Source organism: Salminus brasiliensis, chromosome 11, assembly GCF_030463535.1.
Source record: "Salminus brasiliensis chromosome 11, fSalBra1.hap2, whole genome shotgun sequence".
Lineage (NCBI taxonomy): Eukaryota > Metazoa > Chordata > Actinopteri > Characiformes > Bryconidae > Salminus > Salminus brasiliensis.
In genome coordinates, this window is record NC_132888.1 from 19,055,869 (window position 1) to 19,083,262 (window position 27,394).

The 27,394-nt window shown below is 38.3% G+C and overlaps 1 protein-coding gene, 1 non-coding gene and 1 pseudogene across 3 annotated transcripts; all 3 read right to left on the bottom strand.

Annotated features, from left to right (window-relative positions):
* Positions 1-124: 124 nt before the first annotated feature.
* Positions 125-17,437, bottom strand: tbcela (tubulin folding cofactor E-like a). 2 transcript variants are annotated; one of them, XM_072692085.1, is made up of 10 exons: positions 17,355-17,437; positions 14,020-14,142; positions 11,700-11,864; positions 11,399-11,538; positions 11,154-11,180; positions 9,636-9,817; positions 8,523-8,779; positions 7,025-7,151; positions 6,821-6,937; positions 125-5,896 (listed from the first exon to the last, which is right to left on the bottom strand). In XM_072692085.1, the coding sequence occupies exons 3-10, from the start codon at positions 11,836-11,838 to the stop codon at positions 5,572-5,574; spliced, it is 1,314 nt and encodes a 437-aa protein (XP_072548186.1). In that variant the 5' UTR covers positions 11,839-11,864; positions 14,020-14,142; positions 17,355-17,437; the 3' UTR covers positions 125-5,571. The 2 variants fall into 2 exon arrangements, with proteins under 2 accessions (XP_072548186.1, XP_072548187.1); XM_072692086.1 differs by lacking the exon at positions 11,154-11,180.
* LOC140568449 (U6 spliceosomal RNA) lies at positions 15,087-15,193 on the bottom strand. Its single transcript, XR_011980628.1, has one exon. It is a non-coding gene; the product is annotated as a U6 spliceosomal RNA (small nuclear RNA).
* A 1,318-nt stretch (positions 17,438-18,755) lies between the features above and the next one.
* On the bottom strand, positions 18,756-24,230 carry LOC140565737 (alpha-2-macroglobulin-like; annotated as a pseudogene).
* Positions 24,231-27,394: the final 3,164 nt, after the last annotated feature.

Below are 27,394 nucleotides of genomic sequence, written 5' to 3' on the forward strand. Positions count from 1 at the left end.
AGACAGACGGTGGATAGATAGATGATACTAAAAGGTAGCTAGACAGACGGATAGAAGGTATTAATGCATTGATGTATCTTTATTATTACTGTATGCTCTAATGCTATAAGAATGGGAGGGAGTGTTAAAGAAAAGATGCCTCATCAAGAGCTCAAAAATGTTTCCAAAAAGTCCCTGAACAAATCTGTAAACACACTTCGAATATCTCTTTATTTCCCTTTCATGTTCAAAGCATTTCATTCCAACCACTTATTGAAAATGACTTAATTCCATTGGCAAACAGCGTAAGTCTGTCGATTCACACATGCATTTGGGTGAAGTGGTCAAAGCAACTCAGTGCTCATGCTGATAGACAGGAAATGTATTAAATGGCTGTGAGTAAACTCTCCTGTTCCTCCTTGTGGTAAAGGACACCCCCATATATTTTTCACACAGTTCAGTGGAAAGTGACGTCTCTTAAGCGAGGTTGTAAAAATAACAAAAATTGAGAACATGGGAGTTCTCTCGCTCATACAACTTCCAGATATGGGGCTCAACAAACAGAAAACTACTATAAGCCATCCACAACAAACATTCAGACGTAAATAAATTCAGTTTAAATTAAAGCACCTCAAACAAAAGAGAAACTACTGAACCCAGCTGTAATAATAACACTAATAATAACAATTATAATCATACATAAATGGTCCATTTCAAATTTTCATCAATTCAAAGACATTTAAAAAACACCCTGCCCCCCTGCAGACTTCAGCATTTTCACCTTCTTTCCATGAGCAGTTTTGGTAGAGGGCATCAAATAAATCACATCATCATCATCATCATCTTCTAAATAAAATGAGAATTTGTTTCCCATCTATTTTCTTTAACAGTGAAACACTGGGTACAGTCATTACAAGCAGCCTTACTAAAGCTCTAATATTTTGACGAAGCATGGCTATGTTCATCATTCACACATTTACCTATGGCCCATCCACAGTTTTCTTTTTTTCCTTCAAACATGATTAATATTAATCAGTAATCAAACATCAGCAATACACCTTGCTTTCTATGGATAGGTCCCTTGATTAAATATAATACAAAACCTTTCTATTTTCTTCAAACATGGGAATAGGGTTACACATAATACACTCTTCAAGTCTATTCTCAGGTTTAATATAGATTTAAGCAACTACTCGCTCTCTAACCAACTACTTATATGTCATGTTTCTGGAATAATCTATAAGGAAAACAAAAATGACACCACACACTACATAGTTCTTATTAAACAGCATGATTTGGATAATGTCCTCCCAAACACCCTTTGGTGAAAAAACAGTAACACAATGAAACCTTGATGAACATTGCATCAGTTATCAGTGTACGTCTTTGTCAGTGTAATTTCTAAGATTATCTGCTGTTACTATTTTCATAGATCCCTCAATTGTGGAGCTGTAATACACTAACCTGCAGTCATCAAAACTGCTGGATACATCGTTTCAGTGCATTATTGTGCAAATGTCATGGTATTGTATAAATATATGAACTGTGTATATGATCATTAACATAGGCAACAATATAGCCAGTGCTTAACAATGTATAACTATGATACGTAAATTACAGATGTCATAATTACCTTAATATTACCTTAATTTAAGTTACCAAAAAAATCTGAAAGAAAAGTCATGGCATTGTCTAAAGTTGCCAGTAATACAATGATAGCTTTACACTAACAATGACATAAGAGGCTTCATGGTCATTTAGATTAAGAATGGTACATGTCACAAATATACAGTCCTACGTGTCCACCAAACTTTTAAAACTCTGCCTTAAAACCAACAAGGCTTCCATTGGTAGATTTAGGCAATTCATTGGTCTACCTTAACTCTGTAAAGGGACACTTTGGCCAAAAAAATAAATAAAATAAAAATAAAATAAAATATCCCACATTGAGTGAGATGTTTCCAGGACCTAATGAGGACCTATGAATGCTAGCTGGCCTATACATCAGTATAGAACAGGCTAGCAGTAAGGATTTGAGCTATGGCTGTATGGCCTGTGTAACATGCTGGGTATCGTATTGAGAAAACCGTGATGAATATAACTTTGTGAATTCTGTCAAAACGATGAGACTGTGGAATCCAGTGCTGAGCTACACAGAATACTATAGCAGAACAAACAACATTATAAACTCTAGATTTAGCCCAAATTTCTCCTGATCTGACCACAATCTTATTTTTGTATTTTAAATGTGTGGTGTTGGGCTAAATACCGTTCACTACATTTGTACCGAGAGTATGAATTGTGCCAGTTTCTGATCTGCACCACCCGCTTAAAGCACTTTCTCAGTCCTTCAGCAACCATTAACAAAAAATATCCAAACATAGCAAAATAACTACTGAAAAGTTTCTAAGGGCAGAACGACTCAGATTCAAGGCTCCATAAATGGCTTTAGATTCTAAATATCAACATGGTAATATCCTAAAAAAGGGGAACAGTCCTAAACAGCATAGTCGCTGTGTGCTTGTAAACGGATTTAAGAGAACAAAAATGGCACAGAGCAACACATCACACAGAGAATGAACTAATCACTCTCAGCTGCCAAAATAGTCATACTACTATTTTTAACAAATAGCACCAAACCTAAAACAAGGCAGGCATATAAGCAATAAAAAAAAAAAAAACAGTCCGTTTCTAAAATGAAATGCATTACATAATTATAGATGCAATCAAGGAATTTCCACCTAGCTTGTAGTAACAAAAAACTGCTGTGATGATGTTGTTTTGGATGGTGTGCTTCATATGCGTCTTGAAAACTGTATACATTTGTCTTAAAACTTTTGCTCTGTCAATCTGGTGGACCCGTTAAGAAAAACAGGGAGTTCCTAAAGCAGGATTTCTCAGTTAAGTCAGATACGCCCTGCCAAGCCTGTTCAATCGGAACAACTGGACAATTCTGAACTTTAGGGTTAAATTCGCCCTACTATTTATTTTGGCATAGTTGAATACTGAAATCTCAGTGCATATAAGTAACATACCGTATACCTTAAACAATGAGATCTCCTTATTCAAAAGATATATCCAAATAGCATAACCAAAACAGAGCTGTAGGACAGGTCAATTTCAGCTCCTGCTAGCCGGTGATGTGGTAAAATGACCACTTTGGAAGAATATGGTGTTGTTCATAGACCATTCACTTAGTTTTCTAAGAGAAGATGCACCATAACACCAGAATCTGCTAGTTAAAAGAAAGTGGGTTGCTTTGTGAAACAGGCTTCATGATTGTTGCTTCATGATTGTCTGCAGAAGGGGAGCTCACAGGCATCAAGTGAGGAAGCTTAAGCTGGGAAAGCGAGTGGGTATCTGTGCTGGACTAAACCCCTAGCTGATCAGCTTTTATCATCTCTTCTCTCCAATGTCAGCTCCCTCGACAACAAACCGGACCACCTCAGACTAGAGCTCACCTCACATTAGAAGGGGAAACCTAGGAAAGTGAGTTAAAAGGCTAAAAGCTAGCCCAGCCAACTGACTACAATCTTTTTAGCTAGCCAACCATACACCAAAAGCCAAGAGAACACCAAGAGAATGGGAAGAGGACATCAACACTTTCCTGTAAGAAAAATTACAAATTGTTTAGTTACAGAGCTCAAAAAGGTGTGCTGTGATGTACTATGCAAGGCGCTATGGCTGTAAGCTGACCACAAAGCCTGTAAATAGGCTTGTAAAAACACATTTGAGCATTTTTCACCAGTTGAAATATAAATACTTAGTATTTATGCATCAAACAGCACAATAAAATACTAAAAACACTCAATGCATTCTATGGCACCTTTACGTTATCTGGCTTTACAGAGAAACACTGCTTTGTGAAGTATCCCCAAGCTTGTCTTCAGTCAAACTACACTAAAATGAATTCTATTACTCTTTGAGCCAATATGATTTCTCTTTGAGCCAATAGGGTTTCTTGAACACAGGTAGAATATGCAAAGCAAAATGTAAGATCCAAGGCATGCATGACTGCACTTTGGGTTTGAGATATTTTAACTGATTCAGTCACTTATCCGCCGTCTCCTAAGCAGTTACACATCCACCAGTCTTTTTCCTTATACCTTCAATCTACAATAGAGATGCACTGATAGTTTATGAGTAGGTGGTTCAAGTTCGAGTTTAGCCAATATACCTTTTTTGATAGAATCATAAAGATGCATGTTAATTGCCTAAGCATTGTTTCCAGTGAGTAGCATTTTCCTGAAATGATTCTACTGAAGGCCAGTTCCCACCGGGTGCATTTTTGAAGTGTTTTTCAGTCGTCTCTTTGGTGGTCCCTTTTTTTACATGTAAAGTCCCATTTTACCCCACTTCTCCACTCAATAACAATAAACTAAAAAAAAAAACATTTAAATGATAATTTACTAAAGCGATATGATCTTTACAGCAGTTGCAGAGCAGTGTGTGATTTATCTATCTAACAGCAGAATAAACCTGATTATTTATGGGGATTATTTTGATTTTGTCGCAATGAACAGGTCTGCTGCTTGTGCTGCCAAGTCTTTAACCTGCTATAAAACTCTTTAGGCTGCTTTTCCAGACAGCAATATTCAGCTGAATGAAAAATGTTGTGTAGTCTAGGACCAGTCTAGGACCAGGCTTAATCTCGGCCCAGGAAACTGCCTAATCAAAAATGTCTAATCAAAATTAAGCAGTTGCAGGATGGATCTAAATCAGATGCAGTTTGGACTGGAAGAACGGTCGTTTGTAGTTTATGTTTGCTGTCACGTCTGGTCTTCATTCTGAGTCTGTTCTAAGTCCATCTACGCACACCCACAGAGCAGTTCCACTACTCCGAAGTATGATCAAATTACGTTAGAACGTCAGCCACAGAACCCTAAGACTGAATCCACACTGACATCTTGGTTTGACGTAATTACCGCCTGGTTCTGAGAGTGATGCTAATACTTATTGCCAACACTAACCACCAGGGTAAGAACTAAGTTGCCTTGTTTTCATGCAAGAACTGAACTTTACAAAATAAACAAAATGTTACTACAAAAAAAAGCATGAAAAGCCAGCACTCTGTCTCCATAAGATGTTGCCAAATGTGAGTCTTTTACTAGGCTGACACAGCATACATACACCCTCAGCAAATCCACCATTTCTCCTCAAGACCTTCGCACAGTCTGACGCCTTTTCTACACCTGCCACAAAACCGTAAAAGGATTCGTTGCAGATGATTGTCACGAGGTTTATAAGAGGCACTTTTTGGACTTCCAAAAAGCGCGTCTTCTTTTGTGCTTTCGTCCTGAAGAGACGGCAATTGCTGAAAGTTAATAGCAAACCCTGTACCAGGGCAAAGTCAACAAAACCAAGGAAGCCACTTATATATCAACAAGTGCAGGGCCACACACTCTGAGTGTGTGTGGTGACTGTGTAGCGACTCTGAAAGGATGTGATCTGTGAAACACAACTACAACATTGTCAAAACCCAATCCAGTCTGATAAGTCTAGATGTTGTTCTTTTTCTCCTCATTCATGTTCAATACTGTGGTTCAGATTCCATTATTTCGAACAGTTTTTCCAGGTCCATGAGTCGGTCAGTCATTTGGTTTTTGGCACCACCAGGATTTCGTCCCCGTCGCGAATGCTGTAGGAGTGGAGAGCCCGCGTGCTGTACTTCATCTCCTCTGGGCCGAAGGCAGAGCACATGTCCTTGTCGATGTAATAGAGCCGCATGTTGCTGGTGGAGAGCTGAACCACTGTCCTCAGCTGCTTCTTCAGCTCGGCCACAGTCTGGTCAAGCCGGATGCTCACCTGCTCCACGCGGTCCTCACAGTGCACCTCTACTTTAGCATGGCAACGCGGCCGCAGGTCGATCTCAGCCAGTGGGGCCAGCTTCCCATATTTGGTCACCAAACAGTGGTATCTGTCAGTCAGAAACACAGAGAGTTCATAAGCATGTTAAGAAGCTCAGATTGTACACAACTTTACCCTTACCTTAATTGTTTGGTGTCTGATGTTTGCTTTCATAATTATAGCCACTATTTTAAAAAATGTAAAGGTTTTTCACACCCTTCCTTAAGGAACCAAAAGGGTTTCTTCTATAGCATCAATCAAAGACCCATTTAAGGAACCTTTACTTTTTAGAGTGTACATTTACACTTGCCTCATAAATAGTTTATTTAGATGTCAGTAAATCTCTGAAAGCATGTAAGCAATACTAAGTAACATTACTGAACAACCTAATTGGAGACAAAGTTTCAGGCCATTCTGTGATGATTAGGCATGCAGTTTGTACAATGCTAAACTAAAGGCTATTCATCTCAGCCTGCTGCAGACGCATTCAGACTTTTCCACCCCATGAGGCCCCCCTCCTAGTTTTCTTTTAAGAACTGGAAAAGATAATGTGGTGTGAGGTCAAATTTTAGAGATTTGTCAATCTCTAAAATGCATTTAATGAACTATCATTACTAAAGATCATAAAAAATATTAAATATTTATTTTTTCCTACTGTCCATCTCATCCCTGACCAACCCCTACCTCAGACCCAGGAGACTCTCGGACAGCAAGCATTGCTGAAGCCCTGTTTGCAAAGCTTGCTGACAGAGAGTTTGCTGAATTTCAATATCTAAGGTGGTCAAGAACCACCTACTTTGGATGGAAAGGGTCATCTGACTGACATGCAAATTACCCAACCAAAACAGACAGGCAACTTTCAAAATTATGTTATAAAAACACCTCCAAGCGAATGTCTCTGCAAATATGAAACCATTTTTTATCTATAAGAAACCTGCTCCTGTGATTTATCTGCACAGAGGTTCAGCTCTGCATTGCACTGAACGCACTCTACCTGTGAGGCAGCTCCTCCTCAGGGTAATGCAGATGGTAACGGATGAAGAACCTCTCTGCATCCTCTCGCTCTCCATGCGTCACCACGCTCCCATTCAGGCTGGTTACAGATGGCAGTCTGTGGTGGGAGGAGACAAGCAGACAGGGTTTTCACTTTCAGTCCCAGAGGAAAGTCTGAGCAGGAGAGGGAGAATGAGACACTCACTGTGCTATCATGAGGCTGCGCCGCTCTGTGTTGGTATAGGTCTGTAGCAGAGGAATACCCTGCAGTCTCACCTCCTCCAGCTTGGGTAGGAAATTTAGGTTCTCAATGTCCTCCCAACGACTAAGACCTACACACAAACACATAAGTGTTGGGGTTGCCACGGTACCAAAACCTGAATTTGGATACAGTGCAGCATCATAATATTCGATCCACAGCAATACTATAAATCAGCTAGCTGTGCTAATAGTATGAAAATAACAGACTGTGTTGTTTGCAAAACTGGCATATTAGAAAACACAAACTTGCGATACTATCAGTATTGAGGCCTATTCACACCAAGTATGATTTTTTTTCCGCTTTTTGCCTTTTGTGCTCTGTAAACGGGGCTACAAGCTCCAAACGGGGCTCCCATTCTTTCTTTTTCTCTGATCCCTGTTTGCACACGAGTGATTACATATGAAGGAAGCTATAGTTAACAGATCTTTTTGGCCATAAACAGATTAGGATGCACCTATACAAACTTATAAAGCAGCATATAAAATCTCTGTAAAATTCTTATTGTCATTCCTAAGCCGTTTTCAAAACCTGATGTCTATAAAAATCAGACTCTGTATGAATAAACCTTTAAATCGTGTAGTTTTGTGTGGTGGTTACTGATTTACTCAAAAACAGTATTTCTGTACCTAGTTGGTATTCATACACAGTAATGAGTGACACCACTGCTAATAATATTGCTAAAATAATAAATATATAAACAAACAAACTGCTTTATAAAACGTTTTAGAGTGCTTTAATAAATTAAAATAAAATTGTCATAAATAAATTGTGCCAGAAATAATTGTGATAAACATTATTATTCATATTTTAAGACCATTCTACATCACTGATATAATGATAAGTATAAAAATACAGTTACACTCTTCTAAAGAGCAGTGAGCTTCTAAAAATTAAGAATATGCAGACATTGGAATTGTAATGTAAAAATGTTAAAATATTAAAAATCTGTCTAAAATAAAATCACTGTTTTTAAACAAAATCGCCGTACCGACTCGTTCACGTTCTCTGCTTGCTCATTCGGCTTAAAGGCAAACTGTTCCCACACTAAAGCTGTGGAATGTGACTTAGAAACCAGGTCCAATTGGACTCACTGTTCCAAGCTTTCTGTCTGGAATTATGCAGTGTGAAAAAAAACAGCTGTTAGCTTAGAGTAACACGTCTTCACCTGTCGCTAGGGGTGTAACGGATCACAGAACTCACAGATAGCGTTTTTCTGTCATGGATAAGAGCAGCAAAAAAAGAAAAAAGGGAGCCAAACTTTGCTCTCCACTCCACTCTCCACATGCCGAACTGTTTTGTGCAGAGACTTATCCTCACCTCCAACAGACAGCAGACAAGAGAACAGAACTGCACAACATATATATATATAGTACGATAAGTCGTCAGGCCTAATTACAGACACCAGAAGCTTAAGTAATCTACCGGTCATAGGAAATCTTACCTGAGTTATGCAGATTGATGCTGCGCAAGTTTGGAAAGAGCCGACGGAGACTGTCCTCAGACTCCAAAATGGAGCCCAGGTTGTTGTTAGCCAGCACGAGTGTGTCCAGAGAGGGGAACATTGAACCAAACTTGCGCACCTCGCTCCAGTCTTGCAGATTGTTGTCTGTGATGTGCAGCAGCCGAAGCGAAGGACATGCAGTGGCAGATGCCATCACAGTGTTGTACTCATTAAGGCACAGGAACAGCTCCTCCAGTCTAGAGGACACACATGTGAATGCCAGGAGACAGCAAAGCCTTTTACGACACACACACACCATGGCTCCAACTCGAAAAAGAAAGAGTTCAGGATCAATAGCTACTGACTCATAAAGTAGTAAATGGCTAGCAATGCCAGTTTAAGTAGGGTTAACAGCTGGGTCACAGGTTTTCAGATTGCTGGCAGGCACTCTCTTCTCCAAAAGGCATAAAGTGGAAAATTGCTGTTTTTGTTATTATTGATTATTCTTGTTTGCACAATTTTAGAGTGGAAAAGGAGGGAGTGCCATGCAAGCGTTTGAGTCCCCAAGAGATCTGAGCTCTCAGATTACTTTTACGAAGGTTGCAGACCTTAATAAGCTTGATGGGGCTATGTCTTGTATACAATCATGTTAAGAAAGGTCAGGTGATTCAAAGGTGAATCAAAGCTTTATAACCTTCGAATTACTGACTCTTCGAATCTTGTCCTTACAATCAGCTCCCATGGGCTCCTCTTAACAGCTAGTACTCTAAACATTAAAATAATTGATGACCACAAAGCAGTACAAGGCTAAGAAACAGTAGGTCAAGCTGAGGTCTGGAAGACCAAAAGAACTGCTTATAGGACTGCTAGAAATGCAAGTGGGGTAAGATGTAATGCAATATTCTACTGCGAAACAATACCGGCACAAATATGACCTTCATACAAGAGTCAGTATCTAACCCTGGATTTTTCAGCTAGCTTGTTGTTATTCTTATTTGTCTGTATTCATGACAATGAACTGTAAAGTAAACACTAGAGACTTGAGGGCACCTTACATTCAGATTCATGGTGCAGTGATCTCAGAATGCTGGCCATGAAAGTTGATGAACTTACTCGGGCATCTCGCGCATGAAAGTGTGCACAATGTGCCAGGACACTTGAGTGTTGTTAAGGACGAGGCGGCGCAGTCGGGAGAAAGCTTCGGCGGAGTCTGGCTCCAACACTGCGTCACTCAGCGGGTTTGAGCTGAGGTTCAGGAAGTCCAGGTTTGGAATGTTTGCCACTATCTTACTGATCTGAAAAGAGCCCAGACAGAATGTTCAAATTTGTGAAATTACAGTGAGTGTCACTTTGAACCCACACCATGCACTCATGTCTTGTTATTAATTATGTGTAATTAGGGGTTTTATAACAGCCTCGGGGAAACACAATGTGTAAAATACTAAACATGTTTGTATGAGACCTAAATTGAGTGTTAGAACAAACATCCAGCAAGCATAATATAAAACTTTGTGTAAAAACTGATTAGGCCTGTCTGAGAAATGTCTGGGTTTTATGTGATGTAGAAAGTATAGCAAAGTAAAGTATTTGTTTACAGGTGTATCTAATTACTTTACATGTTACCAATTATTTAATGTTAATACTTTTACTTTCTCAGTTAAATAAATATTAACACAATTTTAGTTTCTTGTACAGACTCCAAGCTGAGTTCCAGTGTATTTGAATTTGATTTTTATCATCCACCTAAATCTTTATCACTGTAAAATGAAACTGCCCACAACTATGCTCTTTGTGTGAGGATTAGTACCACTGACTAGTTTCCACACCTCAAAACCACCGTAACATACCACCAAACACAACAATCATTTGATATGTTTAAATGCAGATTCCTTTCTACTTTGTTGAGATGCACCAAGCAATTGGCTTTTCAGCGTGATTGGCCATAACCAGTGGCACAAACACAGCCCCACACACCATAGCTGTGACCGGAACTGTGTTCTGGCTGTACCGTTTAACAGAGTGCTCAGTCTTCAGCATTCCTCAAAAAAATTCATTGAGCTTTAGCACAGCCAACAGGGCAGTTAACATATCTGCAAAGTCCCCTTAACACGGACGAAAGGCTAGCTTGCCTTGGTCGAAGTGCGTCATGCAAAAGTTCAAAATATTTGTATGACCCTGCACATCCTCCCCAGTGCGCTGTTTATCGCTGTTCAGCCCTGTGTTTACGGTCCAGATTACACTCTCATTTTATTAATTTATTAATTGAGTTTTTTCAGCTGAAGCTTTTAAACATTTTTAAGTTAAGATGAAGTGGAAACTTATGTGGAATGTCTTTTTCAAGCTTCAAATGTGCATAGTCTACAACAGCTAAACAATGTTCAAATACATATATATATATATATATATATATATATACAAACACAAATCAGAATTAGACAAGAAAATTGCAATCTGTGCATCTCTAGTACTTCCAACAAGTAAACAACTGCAAGGCAGACAGATAAGCTGGATGAGCTTCCCTAATTTGATCCTAATATCAGGGTTTTCCACATTTCTGAACACAGAAAGACTGTGGGGAAATGCATAGTTAGTAGTCTCATCAGCATTGTGATTGGTGTGGGTGCAACTTACGTAAGCTTTACACAAGATAGGGACCAACTGTAACAGACAAATTTTACCACCTCAGGGACCAGAAACGTACATCAACCATAGTACTGCATACCATGTGGTTTTATGGTGGAATGCCTGCTTATAAAGTAGCTTTATTTTAAGTAAAATAATTGATTTAAATGATGGTAAAATAAATGATTTACATAAATGCACCGATTTATCCAAATACTCAATTGGCTTGCGAAATATGAAACAAAAAAACCCACCTCATGCCAGTCCTGGAGTTTGTTGTGAGACAGGTCCAGCTCGACCACATGAGCACAGAACGCAGCAATCTCTGCTTTATCTCCTGCAGTACTGATCCCACAAGCATTTAAGACTAATATACTGGGCAGGTTCAGCCGGTCTGGTGGGGTGGGAAAAACACCTTGATCAATCAGTGGACTGGTCTCTGGACCAAAACTAACATACATAAGCATACATAAGGCCAATTCAACAACAACAGCAGGCCATTGTTTTCTCCACATTCCGATGGTGGTATATGTCTTCTCTAAAGACTTGCCTCACCTTTCTTAGGAGATCCCTGGTGTCCAGGTGGGACGACCACCCCCATGCCTGGGCCTCTGCGGTATGGAAAGTTCTCTGGGCTGTACTTCTCGCTGATCACCTGCATGAATGTGCGGCCGTCCCCCTCAGGTGCCTCCATGGCCCTGCCCCACACACGACTGATGTCTGAGACAAAACAGCATTAATCAATCACACCAGTTACTCGCTTGCAAAAACTCACTTCTCATCTAGGAGTTAATTTTATGAGCATGTCAGGTTCTAGTGTGAGTGTTATACGATATTATCACTGTAGTGTCACATTGTAACTGGCATGCTAACTTGTGGCTACTGTGTTAGTTTGGGGATACACTATAAAACACAGCATTTAAACACTCTGAAACTATATAAAATGAAAATGTCTAATCATCTACTTTAATATAACCTGCTTGAACACACTAAATACGTAATTGACAAAGAATTTCATTTTTTACTATTTGTATTATAACTAAGCTTGTACCTTAATTAGCCAGCCTTCTGGCACATGTGAACACGTACATGCAAATATTTGTATATTTAGTATTTATTGTCCAAGCACCCTGCCTTGTGTCTTATCTAATGTACCTGTATTGTACTGTAATACCCAGTATTAGTATTAGTACTGAGTCAAACAGTGTTTGGTTGTAGTGTACAACCCAGTATTAGTATTAGTACTAATTACGTACCAGCACCTTTTTATTGGGTTTACTGCCTGATATTATGACTGATAGAGATTTGACCTATTTATGTAGAAATTCGCTTGTAATAGCAAAGATAATGATAATTTCCTGGTTGCCGCCACAGCCCCAGCATAGACATAGATTTGTTTTTTACAATAATATTTCAAATGAATTTAAAAAGTTAATTTTTAAAAACATGTTATACATGTTACTATATGTACGTATAATACATATAATGTGTTCTGAATAAAAAATAAACAGTTATTATATAATATTAAATATATATTTAATTATATAATTACATATAAAAAAACAACAACCCCACATTTAGGTTACTGTTTATTTTTTCTGCATGGAAAAAACAAATCAAGACATCATATTTAAAAAAAAAAAAACATTACACTTGAGAATCCAAGCTGTCTGTCTAGTGGATCATTGTACAAACCTCTTAATTATTGCACCTAATTATTAATTATTGTACTGTAAATATTTTCTGAGACTTAACATGCAAATCCAAATAAATTGCAAGTTTATTTATCCATTAGCTAAAACTAATACACATTATATGCATGGTGTACTGATACTAGTATTAATCCTTCTAATCCTTCTGTTTCTTTATGAATCCTTGTTTTTTGTTCTTTCTGGAATTCATGCTGTTGGCACCAAATTCTCTACCATCTGTGTGCCTCGGCAGAAACCAAGATTCATTAGTCCAATCTATGTGTTTTCAGTCTCAATAAAGTGAGCCTGTGCCTACTGCAGCCTCAGCTTTCTGTTCTTGACTGACAGAAGTAGAAGCAGAAGTAGTCTTCTGCATGTCCACCTCAAGGTTGGACATGCTGTGCATTCTGAGATGCTTTTCTGCTCACCGCAATTGTACAGAGTGGTTTTCAGAGTTACCATAATCTTTCTGTCGGCTCCAAACAGTCTGGCATTCCCAGTCTGGCATGACCTCTCTCATCAACAAGCCAATTCTGTCTGCAGAACTGCTGCATACTGGATGCTTTTCTTTATTACACCATTCTGAGTAACTCTACTCCCAGGAGATCGGCCCTTATACAAATTCTCAAATCAGCCTGTCCGGCACCAACAATCACGCCAGATCAAAAGCACAGAGATCACAAATTTTCTTCCTTCTGATGGTCGGTGTGAACATTAGCTAAAGCTGAAGAATTTTACTGCTAAACAAATCATGAACGATTTTGCTTTTAACTGGTGCAAGATGATGTTTAACAAGGACATATATACTGTAGGAATACCAGCCTTCACTCAAAAATGAAATTCTGAATTCTCTTGAAAATATTATGTCAAGTGGTTTTAAACCGGGTTAAGTAGCTTATACAGTGAAATAACTAGACTGATGGTTTTTACACTCCTCCTACATTCAGTGTAACAAGGTTATATTCAACTTATGAAAGCAGAAGAAGCAATCCAAGTTACAGACTTAAGTTGGATCTATGTAAATTCTCAATTAGTGACCAGGTTCAGCTATAGGTTTAGACTAGTAATACTGGTAACCTGTTCTCAAATCCAGCCCCCTCAGCCCAGAAGTGCCTACTTTTGATGATCAGATCCAGTGGTGATCTAACATACCAAATGAGAAAGTAAATACTAAGGAATCTTACCTGCTCTAATGTTCCTCTCTGCTAGTCCACGGCCACAGTTTTCCGTAGGTGTCCCGAATAGCCGCTCACTTCACCTTTCCTTCAAGGGGAGGTCAGCGATGAGAGGAGGGACACCAGAGGCAACTGAAGAGAGCAAGTACTGAATCAGCAAGAGGCACAAGCCTGTGCAAACAGCCCAGAGAGACTGAATAACCATCCTGTATTTACACCTCAGAACTAGTCTGGTTCTGCATGACAAAGAAAGCGGGAGCAGCAGCGGCAGCAGCTGTGCATCAGAAAACAAAGGCTAGTGTGCTCAACAACAAAGTCGTCATGGTGTTACGGCTGCAGGCACTTACAACGAATGATCCTGACAATTAGCTCTGAATGCAGGGCCAACTACGACATGTTCGTCACTCATTCCTTTCAAGCGAGAACGTCTACATTTCTGTCCTCCTGTTCTCAACAGAAAAAGGGGTGTAAAACCTGACAATATGGACATTAAGGACGCATACAGTGGGCAGTACATACAGGGGCAGTGGTGGCTCAGCGGTTAGAGCGCCGGGATATCGATAACAGGGTTGTGGGTTCGATTCCCGGAAATACCCGGCAAGCTGCCACTGTTGGGCCCTTGAGCAAGGCCCTTTACCCTCTCTGCTCCCTGGGCGCTGGAGTTGGCTGCCCACCGCTCTGTGTGTGTGTGTGTGTACTCACTGCCCCTAACACGTGTGTGTGTGTGTGAGTGTGTGTTCACTACCAGATGGGTTAAATGCGGAGGACACATTTTGCTGTACAGTGTACAGTGACAAATACGTGCACCTTTACATACATTTATCAGAAAAAAAACATGCATAATTTCAGTGCAGTAGGAGAAATATTAAATATATTTCTCTGTACCTAAAGTTTACCTGTTTTTTTTTTTTTTTTTATAAACGTGGCACTGTTCCATCTCATCACCTCAAAAAATTAGCTGTAGGCCTAAAAAAAAGACATGGTTCTGTCAAGTCTTGTGTTTTTAAATTCTTACTGGTTTTTTTTTTTTTTTTTTTCTTTTTTGGGCATTTTTTGATCGTTATTGATGCCAGGAGGAAAAGATTGGACGCTTCACGATTTTGCGTGTCATCCTTGCGCAGGGGCCATGCTAATCTTCTCTGTATCGTTCCAATTTTAGTATTTGTGCTGCCGTAGCAAGCACAAATTCTTACTGTTTTGTCCAACCTTTGTCTCAAACACTTAAAAAGGAATTCCAATGATTGCCATGAGGTCGTGTTTTCCTGCATAATCCAGTTGTTGAAATGTGAAGTCATTCAGAGTGGTTAGGTTAGGTGTGAAATGGTGCACTGAAGATGGCAGTGATGGTTGGTGATGCAAATATTTTTTTCTGTTGTTGTTTTTACCCAATTTTCATCACCAATTTTAGACCAACTACCTAAACCACACGTTGACACTCTTAATGCTCCCAACACTGGGAGGGCCAGGACTGGCAAATGCCTACTAAGACACATGAGCAACCAGCCATCGCCTCTCATTAAACATCTCACCTCTCACCGCAACATCACTGGGCAACCGAAGTGCTGGGTACCCAGCTCTGATGCATCAGCTAGCAGATGTCTGCTAAGTGAAGTGATGTGGGGAGAGAGAGAGATCTACTCACCCGGAGAAAAAAGCAAGGCCAATTGTGCTCCCTCAGACTCAGGCTGCTAGTGGCAGGCAGCATGACCCAGGATTTAAATCAGCCTCCTTGAGTCGTAGTGGTAGTATCTTTGTCTGCTGGACCACTCAGAGACTTTTGCTCTTTTTTTTTTTATTTTGCTCTCCACAACAAATGTATTCCCCTCCTTTTTAAAACTGTTGTAAAACAATGTTTTAGGCAATAGACAGCATATTTATAACCACTGGAAAAAACACCTTTCTGTGAGGTACCATGAAAGAGATCCCCATCACTCTAATCAGTTCTCACTTGAGTTTCTCTAGATGCACTGCCACATTAAACCACCCTGATCGACTCTGTATCTCAGTGCTTTAATTACACAGACAAATCGCCAAAAGCCCCATTAACTACATAAACCAAATTGACCAAATTAGCTTATGACAACATCATGAAAACGTTTATGTAAGGTCTTGTAGGAGAGGGGGACAAAAGCAGAAAATAGTTAATTAAAATTAATTAGTTAAAATCTCAACACATCAACACATTAAACATATAAATAGAGAATTAAATATATTTTAATGTAAGTACAAATAAAGTTATATTAGCCTACTACTAATTTACTACTGTCCTTGGTTTGTTTTTTGTTTTAAATTAAAAAAAAATAATTATACTTATTAAATTAAAAATGAAGTCTTACAATTAAACGGGAATTCAAGTTTTTAAGTTTTAAAATGTTCAATTGTTTATAAAATGTAATGAAAACATGCAGCTAAATGAATTTCTTGGAAAAGAAGGTAGTGTCATTAATACTATTGTCAGATTATATAGATATTTAGTCTTTATTGAACCACTTGGACCAGGTTGTAAGACTAACACATCATTAATACAGTAACTAACATGTCTTTCCAGCTGAGACATGAGGAGAAAACAACCACAGAACACAGCAGCACAATATTAGTGTTATTTCTTAGGAGTAGCTTGTTTTATTAAATTTACCAAATTAGCTTATGACAATGTCTTGAAATCACTTATGTAAGGTCTTGTAGGAGAGGGTGACAAAAGCAGAAATGAATTAGTTATTAGAAGATATATTAAACATATATTAAAAGATATTTATTTTAGTTAAAAAGTCAACTTGCAAGACTTCCCAGGCATAGGAATACAAGAAATTCCAGAAACACCAAACAAGACAGCATGATATGACCAGGGCTTAGTCAGCTATGCTAACAACTTGATGACCACTCAACCGACAGCTCAATCCTGCAGCAAGCGCTGTCAACAGGCCAATGAGGCTCCAGCTACGAGGACATGCCCCAGTGTTGGGAACTGCAGCGCGTGCGTGTGTGTGTGTGTGTGTGTGTGTGTGTGTGTGTGTGTGTGTGTGTGTTTGTGTGTGGGTCTACATGATGAGCCTTGCAAACCCTGAGACAGAAAACCCAGTTAACAGAGGACACGCGCCAGTTAGACTGTAGCACTAGCTATCTTTCCTCCCGGAGACCGTTACTGTTACTGTTACTGTTACAGCTACTGTTACTGCCAAACACCGCGGCTCCACCGTTACACTGCCTGACAGCACGGCGGAAGCGACGGGTTACGGCAGCCAAAAGCTGCTAACCGACATCCCCACAAACACAGCCACTGCAGCGGGTAAAAACACACACACACTCACACACACACACACACACACAAGACATCAAACACTCACTCTTATCGTTGAGCTCGATCCCCTTCAATCTTGTTGTTGTTGTTCCAGCTGACACACCAACCCACTTGTGTAGGAAGTGACGTCATTTCTAGACGCGTGTTGTGATTTGATGTGGTTTGTTTATTTATTTATTTGTATGTCTTTAATTTTTATTTATTTATTTTCGGTTCAAGAGACAGAGTCAGCAGGTTTACAGCACATGGCGATATTTTCCAAGAGTGGCGACAGAGAAAGGGAGAAGTAGATCGCACTAGAGATGGACGAGAGCACTAGTCTCCTTTTCAGTGATACTAAGACTAAGACTAATCAGCCGATACGAAAACTATACTTTTAAAAGTCTCTTCATTCGTGCAAAAAAGTAAAAAAACGAAAAACAAAAAACAGTAAAATCCAGAATACATCTCGACATTAAATTAAATATATGAATATAAATATATGAAATAGAAGTACTTATAATTTAATGTTAGTATAATTACAATAAAATATAATGTTACATTAAATTTTAATACTTTGCTTTGGTGTAATTATATTTTTCGACAGGTTACCCAGTCTTTTGTTTGTGGTCTTAAATAATAAAAATAAATAAATAAATAAACAGATAGATAGACAGATAGATAGATAGATAGATAGATAGATAGATAGATAGATAGATAGATAGATAGATATATAGATAGGTAGATAGATAGATAGATAGATAGATATATAGATAGGTAGATAGATAGATAGATAGATAGATATATAGATAGGTAGATAGATAGATAATTAAAAAATAATTTAAAATATTACATTTGGTCTTAAAATTTAAAGGGAATTCAACAACAATTCAAGTGTTAAATGTGTTAAATTATTTTAGGAAAATGCTACTATTGTAAGATGTTTATGTCTTTACTTAAACCACTTCGACCAGGTTGTAAGACTAACACATCATTAATCCAGTAACTAACATGCCCTTCCAGCTGTGACATGACGAGAAAACAACAACCACAGAACACAGCAGCACAATATTAGTGTTATTTTATAAGAGTAGCTTTTTTATTTCACTTGAAGGCTAATATACTGATACCGACACCAACAGTATTTTATGCATGTAAAATGGGAAATTCTTTGTCATTTGTACAGTGAAAATCAGATAGGCATGGACATTACAAAGAATATTTAACATAATAACATCATGTATTTAGTAAATAATACACAATAGTATAAAATCATTTCATATAATAGAATAAAAAAAGCCTTTGCTTAAGTGTTAAATAATGACCCTAAAATGCCCTCGTCATCATGCCAGCCCAGCAGGGGTCGCTAATACCACAAGAAAAAAAAGACAATCATATAATATATATATTAAATAGTCACATTAAATGTAAATACATGCTTAATGACATATCTAATGTATATCTACACCTATCTGGACTGCAAAAAACAACATAAAACACCACAAGAAAGCAGACCCGAGAAATCTTTGGATGCTAAAAATACAGTAGGTACAGCAATTGTACTGAGCCCAGACAGCTCAGGTATGTCCAAGAATCAGCATAAGCACAGGCTTGTATCATATATTGAGCCGCTTAAGCACGGAGACTACTATAGTAGTGGTACATTGATGTTAAATGATGGTTCTAATAAATAACATAAATAATGATAAATAGTTATTATTATAACCCAATATATCCTGGCACTGAATGAAGATTAACCTGTATGTGTGTTGTCAAAACTGATAGTACTTACAACACTGGGATCTGCTGTGAATCCTGATAAGACTTTCACTAAGACAATGTTAGTGCGATTCAGGGCTCCATTATATCTGAAAATAGAAATCACAGAATTCACATTTTTATCATTTTTTTATTCCAGATACCTGCTACTGTTACAAAGAGTGGCATTTAAGTGATGGTTGTATTATGCTTAAAACATCTGAAAACATGCCTCCTTATCCTCTCAAGTTATTGTCCTCATATCAGTTTTATCACAAATGTGTTCTTACGTTACTGTGAAGTTGATGGACAGTGTGTATCCAAATGATTTTTTGCAATTCTCCACAGCTTTAGTCTCAATGCTCAACGCATTGCTTTCAGTAGGTGTAGGGATATTGCAAAAAAGGCTATCTGCAGTTTGGGATAAAAAAAGTAGAAGTTGATGAGGATAGGAAAAGGACCACATTTTGAGACTTTGCAAGACAGACAGATCTCACAGCTCTGGAGGACCATTGACGTGTAATGGAGAGTGACCATTCTTCTTTAACTTTTTGTGGTCCACAATCATCTGCTTTGCAAATACAGGAGGATACAGGGAGAGACTAAGAATTTCCTACTAAGACATTTCCTAAAGTTACTTATTTTTACTACATTGTTTGTTTGAAGAACTGTATGAAGGCTGTGTGAGCAAGAAGAGCTAGACACGCTGACCTGCACAGAGGCGCAAGTAGAGCCCTCCACTGAAACACTGTATTTTCCAGGAACATGCTGTAGTGATTTCTCCTGGTACAGTAACGTGTTGTTCTGGTTCAGGTCAAAGCTGTGGGTCTCTCTATCTGCTGAGTGCACAGTTACTGTGCTGGAGCCATCTGAGCTGTACACTTTGGTGGAATAAAGAGCCAGAGCCTGGAGCGCCACCACTGTGTCCTGATCCAAACAAGAGCAACTTGTATATATGCACACCAGCCAGCTGACAATCCTGTTAGCATAGCCCAAATCAGCAGCAGTGAGTTGATGTAGTTAGAACTGCTAACAATATGTAGGAGCTGATCTCCACTGCCATTGAGTCAGAGAGAGACCATCTGTAAATTAGGGGACATGACAGGTATGATGACATCTAGTTCAGTTAGAGTGCCTGGAGTTAAACTACAACCATGCATATTATACAGAGCGCAAAATGATGATATACATGTAACTGAATAATTCAATCCATACCTCCTGAAATGGAATCACCATCCAGTTTCTTTAGCAGCTGCCCTCGAATTTCATTCTCTCCAGCCAGACTAAATGTGTAGGCCAGCAGGGCATTGGCGTAGGTGTTTGTCAGATTACCAAGAGAGGACTTCAAGCATGATAACCCTTTACTTACAACTGGATCCTGCAACGAAATATAAAAAATCATAGAAGACATGTTGAAACAGTTTAAAGTTATTTTTTTTCATAAAAAAGAGAGATACACGATACACTGTCTATGTCAAAAAGCACAAAGGTCACTGTCGATACCCCGAAAACCTTGCGTATGTGTCAGAAGCCCTATTTTTTGTACTTAAGTATTGCAAGTAGTTTATTCTAAAATGTACTACTTAAGTACTAAACGTAAAAGTACAAGTACTGTTTTATGTAGTTATTACAGAAAGCAGTCAAAAGTCTGAATATCATTGTTTATATTATTTCAAATGCTCAGACTTTAGGACGGTCACAATTCCTTTAGCTGTAGTACAAGGACTCGATATTTTGTCCTTATTTGTCTTCAGAAAATACTCTATAATGAATAAGCACAACTAGGTATTTACAACATCTCATTGACAGTATATGGACAAAGGTTATGGGACAACTGCATTTTCAGTGTTTCTTCTAAAATCAAGGGTACTAAAAAGTTTATCCTGCTTTTGTTGGAGTAGCTGACAGTATATTTTGGTTGTAAGAATTTGATTGTATTCAGTGACAAAAGCATTAGTGAGGTAAGGATGATAGATGATCACCAGCCCACCTCACCCCCAACTTCCCAACTCATCCCAAAAGTATTGGATGGAGCACCAACCATCATTCCAGAGAACACAGCTCCACTGCTCCACAGCTCATTGCTGGGGGGTGGGTGGGTGGCTTTAAACCACCCTAGGCTATGCCTGGCATTAGGCATGGTGCCAGTAGGTTCATGTTTATCTGTTCCAGACAGTCCTATTCTATTGGCAGTACTTCTCTACAGGGACTAGACAAGCTGTGCTAAGCTTTTTGCATATTTGCATCAGCAATGAGTGTAACTTAAGCTCCATTAACTGGACCATCACAGGACCATCGGTCGTTCTGTACTATGCTTTGGCATGTCAAGTTTAACAAGAACTGGACAGTGTATTGTAATGTAATGTATTTCTTGTCATTTTTCGTGGCACAAGTCTGTGCCAAGGGTGCGTTAGAATGCAACACACTAGGGGCGCCAGTTGGAGTCGGAGTGGGGAAACACTGATGTTAGAGAATGCCTCAATATCAGAATTGTAATGTCTCCCTCTGCTGGCCTCAGTGGGGAGCTCATGCACATTTCCCAAGAACAAACTGCTAGTATTTACTATAGGAGGAGATGGCAGCTAAGCTTGACAAGTGGGTTGCAAGCGATCCAAGTGAGTCTTATCTTATTATCTTATTTGAAAGATAAAGACTTCACTGTTGTTTAAAACCTTTTATAGAATATAGTTTTATATATAGAACTTGGGTTAGTAATGGATGTATTTATTTTACGGGACATGAATTCCATGTAGATTAACTTAATATAACATTCACTATTAACACAGATTCCTAGTAGACACTATCAGTCCAGAATCCAAGTTTTCCTTTTTTTTTTTTTTTTTGACACTTAAGCAGTTCAGTGAATAACCTGAAATGGTAAAATGTCCAGTGACCTCAAATAGTACAAATGTAAGCAGTAAAAGCCAGGGCTTTTAAGGTATAAAAAACCCCCAAACAAACAAAACACTACAAAAATGAAAAATTACTTTGAGAGAACATGCCATTGGGTAACAACATACAGCTGGTCCATATGGAAGTTAATTAAGCTGGGAAACCCCTTTGTCTGTATAAAAGCAGCGTTGGATCAGACTGTGTTACTGCACTCTCGACCACAGTATTTAGACAAACTCTTAAAAGTTAATCTAGGAAAATGTTGGAAAATTACAAATAAAGTGTACTACACTTTCCTACGCCTTCAGAAAGCCGAAGACAAGTCTCTGAGAGTTAAGAGCTTGTGTGATAGGCAGCTCACATCACAACACCTTGTAGCAGCAGACACTGGACCAAGTCTCAGCTGTGAAGAGAAGACTTGGAGCTGCAGTGAGAAAGTTATTGCTAAGATGGCAAAACAAAACAAGCAGGCCTACCTGGGCCATATAACACTACCTGTGGACTAATGAAAAAAACTAAATGTGGACTAATGAAAAAGATTTGACTGGCAGTGTATATAAAATTCACATTGCAGTAACTTACTAAGAATGCTCCCGACATGGGCTGGATCCATGGCTCCACCAGACTAGTTAACAAATGCCTGTGCTGGCCACCACTGCTTTATAAAGGATGAGAGAGAGAGAGCATGGCCAGTTGTGCTCTCTTGGACTCTTGCTAATGATGTGAAAGTGGCATGGCTTGGGATTCAAACTTGTGACCTCCAGGCCATAAAGACTCTTACACACAAGCAGCTGTTACAAAAGTAATGAGAAAGGTTTGACATGGGACAAAATTCTAGCAGACAATCCTTGGGCCAAAGTTCCTAATTATTGTCTTTACTATTAATGTTTTTCATCTGAAACAGAAGCTTGTGCTGATCCCTCTATCACATCTTCAGGAAGAGTAAACTCCAGCTCTACTGAAACACTGTTTCCTGTCAATCAAAAAGGCAGCTCCATCTTTCTATAACCCTGTAGACACAGCAACCAACCAAAGAGCATCCAAGCTCTTTGTCTTTTCAGTTCCGTCAGTCTATGTGAGAAACGTATGATTAAATCAGAGTAATAATAAACACAAACACATGTATCCATGCATTTTCTAAAGCTATACATCAAAAAGACCTACCTTCACCAGCAGGCTTCGTGTGACTGTGTCAATGCGGCCTCTTTCAGGAACACTCACAATCTCAATGTCACACACAGTCTGGGACTGTTCTGCCTCAGCACTGACTGTCACATTCAAGACCCCTAAAACACACCAGAGGATACAGAGAGAGTATTTTAGCATTGAGAAGAACAGAGGTGTGTAATAATGTCTAAACTAAAGTTTCAGAACTCTCACCAAGTACAGAGGGAAGAAGAGTCCATCTGAAGGTCTTTCTACCATTTGCACACAGACAGGATGAATACTGTTCATCAGAGGAGGCTTTTAGAGTGTAGTGTGAGGAAGGAGCCGGAGTCACTTTAACCTGTCAGTGAAACACAGGAGATCAGCTTGCTGTGGATGTTAACTGATTAGAGACTAGTGAAGACCGACAGGACTGATCTTACAGTACCATGATGCACTTGGAGAGATAGTTGAAGACAGTGGCCTTCAGCTCAAACTCTTCTCCCCGGATGATGGAGTAGGGCAGTGAGAGCTCCAGGAAGAAGGGCAGGAAGACATGAAGCTGAGCAGGAGGAGCCACTCCCAGACCTCCAGAGGACAGGCAGAAAGTGTCCATCTCCCAAGTGGTGATGGTGTCAGGAACAGTGACAGGAACCTGAGCTGATCCAGAATCCCTGTGGAAAAGCAGCACTCACACTCTATTCATAACTAACAAAATAAATTGTGTCCTGTCCCACTAGAGCTGTTGATGCAGATGTTAACCACAATTCTTTGTTTTAACTGCTGATAAGAATTAATCCTATAAGTCTTTTCTGTGTAAACAATGTGCCAAAATGTCACTTTCTGGACCTAGCCAACATTAGCTAGAGCTACTTTGTTGCAGCATTTTCTATTGTTTTTTTTTTTTACTGAAGTGCTTCAGTTCACATTGCATATATTGGTTACTGGATATATTGCTTTTTTAAAATGATATTTTGTTTAAAAAAAACATTAAATTGTAGAACCTGAATCTCTTAAAATAACATTGGTTGTCTAACCCCACTTCAGTAAGCTGCCATATCCAAGTTTCTGGGAACAAATTCCGAACTGTCTCAAAAGGTCCAGAATCACCATAATTTACAGACAAGAGAACATTCTCTTTATGCATGATGTCATCTGATAAACAGCCCAGACATGTCCTTTGTTAGATGTCAGTTAGCTCACTGAAACAGAAATGTTATGGCTGTATGTATGGAGTATGCAAAGTATGAAATATAAAAAATGTGTTTTTTAACATTTTGCTATGTATTATTGGTATGAATATAAATATTATGAATAAGATGTAAAAAGTATGAACATACGATAAAAATAGTTGCAATAATACTGCACACCCTTAAATGTAAAACATTGAGATTGTCTAAGAAGCAGATTAGTTACCATCTTGAGCCCCACACTGTCAAGTAAAATGTGGTAAGACATAAGGAATAAGATTTTTTTTTTTCACAAAACCTCCAAGTTAATACCATAATTTAAAACCTGAACCAAAACCAGACATATACAGACAGTGTCCTCACTTTGGTGTTTGCTTTAGAATTCATAAAGATGCTTTCCAAGCATTACAAGCAGGTCAATTTCAAATAGTATAATCATTGGTTACCTTATTAACTATCTAAGCCTTACACTACATTACAAGCTAAAAAGACACTTGCACAAGCTACAAGCCAATCCCTGTTTGTTTTAAAGAGACAAAGTCTCTGTAACAGTTTTCAGTTGCGAGAAGTCTCTCTTATCATTAGATTGTTGACTTACAGGAAACATTCGATTGTTGACTTACAAAAAACTTACAGTCACTGACCTTTTCTTCCTGAGTAGACAGTTTAGGTAAACGTCTCACTTATGCATTTAAAAAGATGGGATGTCTTTTCAAAAGCGAGAGAGTGATATGACATGGTAGACTAATGCAGGCTGCAGAGGTGGACAAGGTACAATTTGTTTCTTTATGCTGCCAAGGCCCACCCCTAATACAGCTGTCAATCTACATTAAAACCTCTATGATGAACAAAAAGCCAAAACCCTTGAACCACGTCACCGCATCATGAAGTTCTGGAGATGTTGAGGAACTAAAACTACATCTAAATAGTTTGTTTTTGTTTTTTAAAAACATGTAACCTTTTTTAAAGTTCCTTTTATACTAAACTCTCTTTAAAGAAAAATTAAATTGCTGTAATGTTTCTAATTGATATGCCTGTGCCTGAATTGTTGTGATTTATGTTGCCAGTGAAATTTAGGAAAATAAACAACTCACACCCAAAAGCTTGGTTCGGAAGGTGGTACACAGTGGTTAGCAATTATGAAAAGGTACTCATTCTGCTGTTGGCTATTTGGTTTGATGGTATTTGAAAAGATAGAAAAATTGAAAATTAAGAATTTCTGTATAAACTTCAAAACTATGTACTAGCATATTTGAGTTGGCTACGGGCCTTGATGTCGCTAGGGCGGCATTAGCACGGCCCAACCTGGCTCGTCCTACTACGCTATTGCAGCGTTGTCACGGCCAAGCCGCCAGACTAGTCCAACTTTGTTAGCACGCAACATTATACTGTGGCAAAATGGTTGAGCAGTAATTTTAGCTATTCTCAGGCTAATGCGCCATATAAACTAGTTTACCTTTCCGGTCATTAGCACGGGGGGCCAGCTAACAATAGTGTGGATAGTACGATTGTAGTTATTATTAGGAAACTTTAACTAGCTAAGTAACATTGTTATGATGATATCAGACTTTACTATTTTAAGCAGAGTCTTTTGGCCTTTTCATGTTGCCAAGCTTTATGGATAAGCTTTTTAATATAATACCCTCCTGCCTTTAATGTGCAATAGGCTCTGATATGCACCAGATTGCTTAGGTGGAACAGGATGCCAGACATGTGCTGCACCAACTGATTTGGAACATGAACATGTGGACTTGGACATCATTATAGGGGAAGGTGAGGAACATCATCATGCAGGGTCAAATATAACATTGATATTTTATGTAGTTTAGAATGTGGTTGTGATTTTCATCATATTACATCCCACTGGTAGTTTTATTTCTCAAGATTCACATTTAGCCAATAAAGTAAGTTAGTAAGTAGTACATAAAGTAGCAAGAGAAGTTCAAAGCTTCATTAAAGTAAAGATATTGCTTGTGACACGTTTGTATGTATAACTGTATGTATTTATTTATACAAATGTATTTCTGTTAAACTGTGATGATGTTTACTGATGTATATATCTGAAAAATATACATCTGTAACAAAGTCTTTTCACTTTACTCTGCATATTCTACTTTTCACACCCTTGCTGTACATGAAGCAGGGTTGATTTAACATATTTTATTGCAGTAATCTGATTTTAAAAGGTTTGAGGTTGATTGAAGTAGTGAAGTAACATTTTTTTGTTAAAGTTTTAATATTAATTCCAAAAGTGATGATGAATTAAATCAGATTAGAACCTTGATACAATTAAGTTTAAAGCTGATTTCACATCTATGCAAAGACTGACTGCTGTCCGGAAAAGCTTTCTGTTTTCCACATGTTTGAGTTTTTTCTGAGATTGTTTTTTAGGTTGAATATAATATTTATAAATTTAAATATAAATATAATATAAACTATTCAAAATGTTATTCCACAGTCACTCTCCTATTACATACATCCTAGTCTTAAAATTTACTGATTAGGAGAAGTGACTAAAATATTGTCTTTTAAAGATGATCTACAGTATAAATATATTGATGACAAACAGTTTGGATCTTTTTCCAGAAACTCCAGAAAGGCACATCCCAATAATCTGCACTTACATTCGAAACAACTTGTTTGAACAGATAATAATGGAATCTGCACTTGTTTAGAAATGGATCAATGAGACATTCCTGGCTTGTGTACATATACGATTCTCCATCTCAGATCTGAACTGAGCTCTTTAGACTTTTGTACTGTGTGTTGGTCAGTCCAAACAAACCCAGATTTAAGTGGGCGTATGTGTAGTTCAGACCCTGTATGTAAAAGTCTAAAAAATAGACTTGTACACTGAATTCTTGTTTTTTTTGTTGTTGTTGTTGTATTTTGTCACTCATTCTGCCCCAGAAAAAAACAAACAAAGAGAACACTAAAACCCAATATTGCCATGGTATTCATTTCAACTGCTGATCACAACTGTGCATCACTTAGGAAAAAATTTATGTACAGAAATGTGGGTGTGACTGATTTTCACTATAATTTTGTTTATTCATTATTATTTTGGTCATTACAAAATAATATTGTTCATTTAATTTATTTTAATTCAAACATGTGGATG